The 9994-nt window shown below is 49.5% G+C and overlaps 1 protein-coding gene across 1 annotated transcript in view; it reads left to right on the top strand.

The window, feature by feature from the left end:
• The first annotated feature begins 6097 nt into the window (after nt 1-6097).
• TMEM243 (transmembrane protein 243) overlaps nt 6098-9994 on the top strand; it is a 10061-nt gene continuing 6164 nt past the window's right edge. Inside the window, exons 1-2 of the mRNA XM_070754955.1 lie at nt 6098-6362; nt 8944-9217. Coding sequence (XP_070611056.1) covers nt 9140-9217 — 78 coding nt within the window. The 5' untranslated portion in view covers nt 6098-6362; nt 8944-9139. The remainder of the gene's footprint in view (nt 6363-8943; nt 9218-9994) is intronic.

The following is a 9994-nucleotide window of genomic DNA, read 5'->3' as shown; positions in this document are numbered from 1 at the left end:
TTTCTAACTCGTATATTTTTCTGCTTTAGATTTTAACACAGAGTTACTTAAAACAGAAAATATTATTTAGAGATAATTATTTTGGTTATTTCCCCCCCTCTTGTTTCTATTTTACACATCACACAAAAGATTCTCCAGCTCCTTTGATGAACAGCTGGTAGATGCAGCTGCACAGAGAAAACTTTTCTGTGGATATAAATAGAATTATTTTGCACAGATAACTGTGGTGAGGAAGGGTGTGGTTGTCTCTGCTTTCTGTTGTTGTACCTTTGATGTATGTGAATGGAATTACTACTAGTAGAAAACTAAGCAATGTTGCAAAAACTTTCTCCTTTCCCCCAAATTAACCACAAACAGCTATAACCTCTGAAGGCAACTTTTAGATTTTTATTAATTTGCAATAACAAGGGGAAACGACAAAACTTTGCAGGAAAAGCAAGTGATTTATTAAGCTGGTTACAGACACCACCACCTCCTCTTCCTGCTGACCTTATTTGGAGGAACAAACGTTGGCCGGTTCAGGGAAGAAACTGCTTGTCCTTGAGTGGATACACTGGCTCCTTTCTTTAGGAACGGTCGAGAGATAGCAGGCAGAACAAAGAGAGCTTGTTTTAAACCTACGTTATCAACCTGGCTTCCTTCTGTGTTCTTTCCCTCCCTTTCTTGCCTATAAGAACCTAAGAAGGGCCCTGCTGAACCAGGCCAAAGCCCCTCAAGTACAGCCTTCTGTGTCCCACAGTGGTCCCCCAATTGTCCATAGGGATCTTGAGCAGAAAGAGAAGGCAGGACCATCCCTTTCCCTGGACCCCCAAGAAAGGGGACCCAAGGGAACCCTGCCTGCCTCAACCCACATAGAGGTGGCACTTGAACATCTGTTTCAATAACCACCTATGATACACTTGGCATCCATGAATCTGTCTCATCCTGCCTTGAAGCTCTCCAGACTGACAGTTGTCATGACCTCTTCTGGAAAGGAGTTCCATCAAGTTCCATATGCACCAAGACAAATTCCTTGTATCAATGTACCCTCTAATTTTTTTTCGGTGTGGGCGAAAAAGAATAGTGTCTGAGCGACAGTCCCTTTGGGACTGGGCGGAATAGAATAGAATAAATAAATAAATAAGAAAAAAATCCCTTTTTTATTAAAAGAAATTAATAATTAAAAAACCCCAAAATCCATTACTATTAAAACTAAATCAACCAGCAAAACCAAAAACATAACTATTAATAAAAACAGGTGAGGGCTGGGTTTTTTCTCTCTGTTATTATTTAAGTGCTTTTACCATATGCTTTAAATCAAGTCACTTCTCTCTCTGTTTCTCTCTCTTTCCTGTCATTCTCTGCCTCAATCATTTTCTCATTTCTCTTTTCTCCCCTTTTTTCTATCATTTCTCTCTATATCTTCCTTCCACTCTTCTCTCTCTCTTGCTTTCTGTCTCTCTCTCTTGCTTTCTTCCTCTCTCACACTCTCTTCCTTCCTCTCATCTCTTTCTTTCTCTTTTTCTCACTTTCTCTCTCTTGTTTTCTTTCTCTCTCACTCGTTTTCTTTCTCACACTCTTTCTCTTGTTCTCTTTTGCTATCTCTTTCTCTCCCCCCTTTCTCTCTCTCTCTCACTTTCTCTCTATCTTGCTGTCTGTTGCTGTCATTCACTCTCGTTCTCTCTCTGTTCTTCTCAGCAGAGGCTGGTGAAGGTGATATTCAATGTCGGGGGCGCGCGGGCGGTTGTGCACGCTCCCTATCTCCATATCAGCCCACTCGGAACATTCAAAATAAGAAAAGCCTTCGCTGGTGAAAGTTTTTCTTATTTTGAATGTTCCGAGTGGGCTGGTATGGAGATAGGGAGCTTGTGCAACTGCAATCGCGCCCCCGACATTGAATATCATCTTCACCAGCCTCCGCTGAAAGAACGCCTGCCCCGCCTCACCTGCAACCCCCTTGCTGAAGCCCGGGATGAAAGTGCTCTCGGCAAAGGGACTGTGAGACAGGCAGGGCGTGCGTTCCAGGTGCGGGAGGAGCCGAGCCCAAAGGCAGGAGGCGGTGGAGGAGCAGAGGGGGCGGATCGGGTGGGGGGCAGTGACGAAAGGCCGAGGGGGGCGGAGGCACCGCGGTGTGGCAGGGGGATGGGGACTGTGCGCCCATGGAAAAGGGTGCGCGGGGTGGTATTTTGGGGTGCGCTCGCGCTCACGCGCGCAGCCTACAGGGAATGGTGCCTTGTATGTCCAATCACACTTGGCCAATAAAATTCTATTCAACCAAGGACCCTCTGGGTGAAGAAATATCTCCCTTGATTTGCCCTCCCTTTCTCACCTGTGAGCTTTAGGGAGGGGCCCCTCGTCTTAGTATTGTGGAATAGAGGAAAGGATTTCTCTCCATCCACCTTTTCCATCCCATGCAGGATTTTATACCCTTGGATCAAGTCCCCCTTCAAACGCCGTCTTCCAAGGCTGAAGGGACCAAGGCCTTGCAACCTGGTTTCCTAAGGGAGGGGCTCCATTCCCTTCATCCTTCTTGTTGCCCTTGTTTGCACCTTTTCCATTCTATCCTTGAGGTGTGGTGACCAGACCTGCACACAGGACTCCCAAGTATGGTCTCATCATCGATTTGTACAGAGGCAACACAAGACTTGCCGGCCTTTCTTTCGATTCCCTTCCTAATCTTGCCAAGCATGGATACTGCACATCTTACCTGCCATCGAAGGGGTCTCTAGCTTATTCTAGTGGCTTTGGTGAGGTCTGCTAATGTTGCTTGACTTTTGCGGGGGCTCTTGCACCACATAGAAATATATTTTTTTGCTTGGGATTGAAACGGGTCGTTGGTCCTGAGTTTGGTGGTTTTCTGGGAGATGTTTCATGAGCCAGCTAGGCAACATCATCAGTGCTAAAGGAGTGGGGGTGAAGAGGAGGACCCCTTGATGCTCTCTTGAGTTTAGTGGTTTTCCTGCGGACATTTCATGACCCAGCTAGGTTATATCATCAGCCCTAGCTTGTAACGGGTCTATTCTAGCTGCTCTTAAGAGGTTTCCCCAATATGGTGTGTTGACATTTGTTTAATCTGAGCTGCATATTCAGCATTAGTAGCATTTTGTTCACCTTCTTGGGCTATTTTCCCACCCAGCTCCATTGGATATCTGACTTGGGCGGGCGGGGCAAGCTGTCATGGGCCTTTTGAGGAGAAAGAACCGTTGTTGTACCTTGGTTGAGGTTTCCCTACATTCACATTTCTCCCTTGCGCTTGCAAACATCTGAAGCATTTGACCACCCAGAAGGATTCCAAAGAGAATTCTTCCTTCCTTCCTTCCTTCCTTCCTTCCTTCCTTCCTTCCTTCCTTCCTTCCTTCCTTCCTTCCTTCCTTCCTTCCTTCCTCTATCTCTTTATTTGTCAATCAAGTATAAGATAGTAGTACAGTGTTCCCTCGATTTTCGCGGGTTCGCAGAAAGTCTATACCAGTTTTTCAAAAATATTAATTAAAAAATACTTCGCGGTTTCCCCCCCCCCATACCACGGTTTTCCCCTCCCGATGACATCATATGTCATCGCCAAATTTTCGTCCGCCTTTAATATTTTTTTAATAAACTTTAATAAACATGGTGAGTAATAATCTAAATGGTTGCTAAGGGAATGGGAAATTGTAATTTAGGGGTTTAAAGTGTTAAGGGAAGGCTTGGGATACTGTTCATAGCCAAAAATAGTGTATTTACTTCCGCATCTCTACTTCGCGGAAATTCAACTTTCGTGGGCGGTCTGGGAACGCATCCCCCTCGAAAATCGAGGGAACACTGTATATATAAACAACATAAGAAGCAGTGTTAAAAGAAGACAATAGGACAGTAGGACCGGGACAGTAGGCACGAATGGTGCCCTTATGCACGTCCCTTACAGACCTCTTAGAAACAGGGAGAGGTCGACCGTAGACAGTCTAAGGTCGAAGGTTTTGGGGGTTTGGGGAAGAGGAACCTTTTTTAAAAGACGTTGGGAGTGTAGTAGACAGAGAGAAGGCTGTCAAGTATTCCAATAGGCAGGACATTCCTATTACAAAATGGTTTCATCCGACAGTTTTATAAATCCAGTACATTAAGGCTGTCCTATATTTTCCAGAGCTCGGTGAAGCCTTTCTCCTCAACTGGTTCCTTTTCCTACCAAACTGGTTCCTTTTCCTGGCCGCAGATTAAAATATCTTAACAATTTAAAGCCAGGACTTGATCTAATCTCGAGTGGCCCTCAAACGGACTTTACAAAGTGCTGGTTAAACATAGGAAACATTGACGCTTTTTGCTGGATGGGTTTGAAAAAAGCCAGAAAGACCCTTTAAATTTTTTTTTTTTGATTTGCCTTCCTGTTCGAGTGCCTGTTTCTTGCCCGAATAATATTCTCCAGGCAAGAGAAAAGGACACTTGAGAGAAGCTCAGGATACAAGAGCCTCTCATCAGGTTGGGTGGGAACAGGGTTTAGGCCCTCAAAACTCACACGGACTTTCCACCTTCAGGAAAGCTTTCAACACAATGGCTTTTTTTGTAGCTGAAATGGGACCTAAACCAGAAATTGTTCAGCCTTCTGTCCTTCTGAGGGGGGTCAAATGGGGACCCAGATTGTTGGGGTTTGCAAGAGGCGGATTCTGTCAACTGCTTAGAGAGGGCTGTCAAAGCACTATGAAGTGGTAGATACAGGGGGTGGACAGAAAAATGGAAACACCTTGCAGCTCTTCCGTGGAATCCAGACTTGTGAAGCTCCCTCCGAACAGTTTTTGTGCAAACGGGGTTCTGTACGTGTCTATTGAGCTCTGCAGTGATTTTAGGAGCTTTAGGTCTTGCAATCCGCTCTAACAATTCGCTTTAGAGTCCCACGGTCACTCTCAGACCACTTCGACTTTCGACCAGACCTGTGCTTGGCTGAGGACGTTTTCCCTTCTCTTTCAAAAGCAGCCATGACTTTTGAGACATGACCTCTGGAAACGCCAAACATTCGGGCACTTTCTGTGACACTAGCGCCTGCCATTCGAGCACCAACCATTTGACCTCTTTGAAAGCCTGAGAGCTCTGCCATTTCTAGAAGGTTATCACCAATTTCCTTAAATTTCTGTAAAAAAAAAAAGTAGTTTAAAAAAACCATATCAAATAACAGAATTAAAAAACAACATTAAAATATGCCAAGTTTTGATTGATTTGAACATGTTCAAACATGATGCCAAAAAGTCCAGTGTTTCCATTGTTTTGTCCACCCCCTGTAATTTGAAATGCAACCTCTAAGGTAAAACTAGAGGAGACTCCCTCCCCCAAACTCAACAAGTAGTGTAAGGTTTTTTTTAAAAAAACCCACTTTTTCTCTTTCTCTCCCCCTCCCTCTTTTCCTGGGAGTTAATTGGAGGTGTCTGTATATAGTTTAAAAAAACATATCAAATAACAGAATTTAAAAAACAACATTATTAAAATATGTCAAGTTTTGATTGATTTTTAAGATATTCAAACATTATGATGCCAAAAATAGCTATTGCTATCAAGGGCTGTGGCCAGGGGAGGGCTACTGCCAGGACCGGGGAGGGGGGGTACGCAGTGGGGTAGTGAAAAGGGAGCTGCCCCCCTAGAGCATCCAGTTTGCTCAGAGACACGTTGAAAGGAAAGGCCGGGTTGTCCTGCATCAGCCACAGCCACTGCGTGGTAGTAAAACCTTTGGCAGCTGCTCATCCCTGGCTGTGCCCTTTCTGCAGTCACAAAGAAGCCCCTGGCCGGCTCTGGTGGCCAAGGGAGACCCGAGGGGGGGGGCTGGGGTGGAGGAGCCCCCTTGGGGCCAGGACCTCCTCCTCCTCCTCCTCCTCGTGGTGTAGCTACTGCCCGGATCTCTGGAGCGGTCCAAGCAACTCATCCCCCCCAACCTCCTGGGTCTTCCCTGCCGGAGCCTCCCTATCTCTGCTCCCGGCACGCGGCAGGTAGGCTGCGGCCGCAGCTGGACGCTCGCCAGGCTCCCCGGTTTCTCTAGGCGAAGACGCCCCCGCCGGACGGCCCAAGCCACGAGCGCCCCCTGCGGGCCGCGGCGTCCCCAGGTGGGGCGTCCCAGGTGCCGCGCCGCCGCCCGGGGATTGGCCGATGCGCGGGGCCAATGAGCGGCGGCGGAGGCGGCGCCGGGGACTGTGCGACAGAGCAGCCCTGAGAGAGCCTGCAACGGACGCCCGCCCGCCCAGCCGCCTCGGAGCGCCCGGGCATCTGCTGCACGAGGGAGGGGGGCCGCCCAGCGCCCTGCGACCGACGCCCCGGCTCCTCCTCCTTGGGACGGCGGCGTCTCCGGCGCTCTTCCTCGGAACCTTGGGGTCAGCCGGGTTCCTCTGTAGAACGGCGGCGTCTCCGGGCTTCCATTCGGGGACGTTGCGGAGGCGAGTGTCCCGGGCCGGGTCGGGTTTTCTGGGAGGGGGGCACGCGAGGGGGGTGTCGATCCGGCGCTTCGAACTTGGGCGCATTTTCCGGGCAGGGGGGGGGGGCGAGGGAGGTTTTGGGGCTCCGGTGGGGTCTCTTTGCCTGGCTCACCTCCAGGGGGCGCTCCTCTCGTTTGGGGGGGGGGTGCTTTCAAGACTAGCCCGGGAGGGTCTCCTGCCTGAGCCCCAGGGGTGGACTACTAGAAGACCTCCAGAGGTCCCTTCCAATATTATGATGATTATGATTATGATGATTATGATTATGATTATTATTATTATTATTATTATTATTATTATTATTATTATTATTATTATTATTATTATTATTAAACTGTGGGCGGGTCATTGGCCGAGAGACTCCGGTCCAAAGGGGAAGAAGGAAAGTTGTTGCCCTGATTTGAACCTGAGAACTCAACTGCCCGGAGTGGGCTGTGCCCCTGTGTTGCCTGCGTTGAGTTGAGTGGGGGGGGGGGGGGGCTTTCTCCTGGGCTTGACTTGAAGATGGCCTGTGTCTCTTCTCTGCATGGCTGTCAGCTTCCCTGGATCCTCCAGTCCTGAGAAATGAAGGAAGGAAGGAAGGAGGGAGAGGGAGGAAAGGAAAGACTCAGAAAGAAAGAGAAAAGAAAGCATTGTTTTGAAACCCTTTCTAGTATTGCATTTGCAAGAGGGATGGGGAGGGAGGGAAGGATGGAGGGAGGGAAGGAAGGAAGGAGGGAGACAGGAAGAAAGGAAGGAAGAAAAGGGAAGGAGGGAAGGAAAGAAAGGAAGGAAGAAAAGAAACTCCCTCCCTATCCGGGGGTCCGGGGCATTGTAGTGCCTGCATATCTCTCTGGAGAGGGTGGGGGCTTGGAAAGGGAGGGACGGATTGCCAAGAAATGTTGGGGGGGGGAAGCCAAGAACCCCCCCCCCCCCCCCCGCCACCAAACCTGAGCCCCTTGGCTCTCTTCCTACGATGCCCCTTAGACCAGTGTCTCCCAACCTTGGCCACTGGAAGATATCTGGACTTCAACTCCCGGAATCCCCCAGCCAGCCCCTGCCTTAGAGGAGGATGCCACGAATACCCATGGGTGCAAATGCACTGGGAAGGTTTCCACGCTTTAACACCCCCCCCCCCCGGGAGCCACTTCTGGGAGTAGAAACTAACCTGGTTCCCCCCCGCCCCCCCCCGCCTTTCTTGGCCTTGCCACTAACCGCTGGGATGCCGTCCTGCCGAAGGGGTTTTCCCTTCCCCAGGAAAGAGCCTGGGATTAAAGGGGTTGTGCAATCTCCTCGGATTAGCCTCCCACCTCTTACGGCAACTACTCACACGGGGTTGAGGCTCCTGCCGCCCCTCCGGAAGCCCCGGTGCCACTGCTGCGTCCCCACAGGGGCTTCCCCAGGTCCCCCCTTCCCCAGCTTCCCACCACAAACACACACGTTAACCAAGGTTAAGAGCCCCCCCCCCCCAGGGTTAGCAGGTAGAAGACAGGAGGGGGAAACGTCAACGCATGTGAGGATGGAGCGGTTGGGCAACTTCTCACATTGACCTGTCATTTGGGGGCAGTTGATAATGAGAGAGGGAATGCCAGAGTTCCTCTCCCTTTTCTTTTCTTTCTTTTCCCTCTGTTTCTCTCCATCTTTCTTTCTTTCTTTCCTTCCTTCATCTCCTTTCTTGCCCTTCCTCCCTCCCTCCCTTTTCTTCCCCTTCTTCCTTTTTTCTTTCCTCTCCTTCCTTTTTCCCTTCCTTCCTTCTTCTCCTTCCTCCTTCCTTCCTTCCTTCCTCTCCTTCCTACCTTTTCTTCCCCTTCTCCTTCCTTCCTTTTTTACTTCCTCTCCTTTTTTCCTTCCTTCTGCTCCCCTTCCTTTCTTTTTTCCTTCCTCTCCTTCCTTTTTTCCTTCCTTCTGCTCCCCTTCCTTTCTTTTTTCCTTCCTCTCCTTCTTTCCTTCCTTTTTTCCTTCCTTCTGCTCCCCTTCCTTCCTTCCTTCCTTCCTTTTTTCCTTTCTCTCCTTCCTTTTTTCCTTCCTTCTGCTCCCCTTCCTTCCTTTTTTCCTTTCTCTCCTTCCTTTTTTCCTTCCTTCTGCTCCCCTTCCTTTCTTTTTTCCTTTCTCTCCTTCCTTCCTTCCTCCTTCCTTTTTTCCTTCCTTCTGCTCCCCTTCCTTCCTTTTTTCCTTTCTCTCCTTCCTTTTTTCCTTCCTTCTGCTCCCCTTCCTTTCTTTTTCCTTCCTCTCCTTCTTCCTTCCTTTTTTCCTTCCTTCCTCTCCTTCCTTCCTTTTTTCCTTCCTTCTTCCTTCCTCCCTCCCTCCCTCCCTTATTTAGGTGGGGGAGAGAGAGATACAAGCAGTGGTCCCAGAGCTGCAACCTCTCCCTCTTCATCATCTGGTGGCTGTGAGGTTCACGGAGGAGGAGGGGGGGGCAATGCTGTGGTTGGCCTCCCGCTCAGCCTACTACAGCTCCAGCCATGACCTAACGAGCCATCTTCACCGGTTGAGGAGTCCCGGGGGGGGGGGGGGGGAGAGGAGCATGGCCCCCTTCTGAGAGCCGCCCTGTCCTTTCTCTCCTCAGCTGCCGATCATGAGGAGCCAAGCCGCGCTGTGGAGGAGAGGTCTCGATCCCCGGCCTTGAACCGCGAGCGGCAGCGTTCCCGGAGGCATGCGTTTCTCCCGAGGCCCCCCCTGCCCCGCTGGGCTCCAGGAACCCTCTTGGGAACCAGGCAGGACTCTGTTCTGAGACCAGCGCGGATTCAGACTTGAGAGACGCCATGGAGGACTTTACGACCAGGACCTACGGGACCAGAGGCCTGGATAACCGGCCTCTTTTCGGAGAGACGTCGCCACGGGTAACAGCAGAAGCGCATCTCTCGGTCTCGAAGCCAGGCTGGCTCAGCAATTATTTTATTTATTTATTTGGGTTTATTGATCAAATACCTATTATAAAGATATAATAATATCCATTTACATGATGCTAGTAAGAGAGAAACATATTAGAACAGGGGACGGAAGGCACGCTGGTGCACTTATGCAGGCCCCTCACTGACCTCTTAGGAATCGGGAGAGGTCCACAGTGGAGAGTCTAAGGGTGAAGTTTTGGGGGTTAGGAGATGATAGTCTGGTATTGAGTTCCGTGCATCAACTACTCGGTTACTAAAGCCGTATTTCCTGCAGTCGAGTTTGGAACAGTTTACTTTGAGTTTGTATCTGTTGTGTGCTCGTGTGTGGTTGTGGTTGAAGCTGAAGTAGTCGTTGTCAGGAAGGACGTTGTAGCAGAGGATTTTATGGGCTTTGCTTAGGTTGTGTCTAAAGTAACATAGTTCTAAGTTTTCTAAACCTATTATTATAAGTCTGGTTGTGTAGGGAATTCTGTTGCGAGTGGAGGAGTGGAGTTTCCAGAATTCCCAGAATCTCCCGCCTAGCAAGTCTGTGCATTGAAGTCCACCCCTTGGCACAATCTGAGTGGGCAACGTGGCCAGTCCTCCTTCCACTTCCGCCCAGGTGGGAGGGTGTGGGATGGCCTTGAACCCCTCAAAAGAACACTTTGTGGCTGCATCTGCTCCATCATTAAAATCACCCCTTTCAAAAATATCTGTAGATGGTGTGGCAAGTTGTTAATTTGTCAC

The sequence above is a fragment of the Erythrolamprus reginae genome, chromosome 6 (assembly GCF_031021105.1).
Source record: "Erythrolamprus reginae isolate rEryReg1 chromosome 6, rEryReg1.hap1, whole genome shotgun sequence".
Lineage (NCBI taxonomy): Eukaryota > Metazoa > Chordata > Lepidosauria > Squamata > Dipsadidae > Erythrolamprus > Erythrolamprus reginae.
The sequence above is the reverse complement of the archived record's forward strand: the minus strand, read 5'-3'. Positions and strand labels throughout refer to the sequence as shown.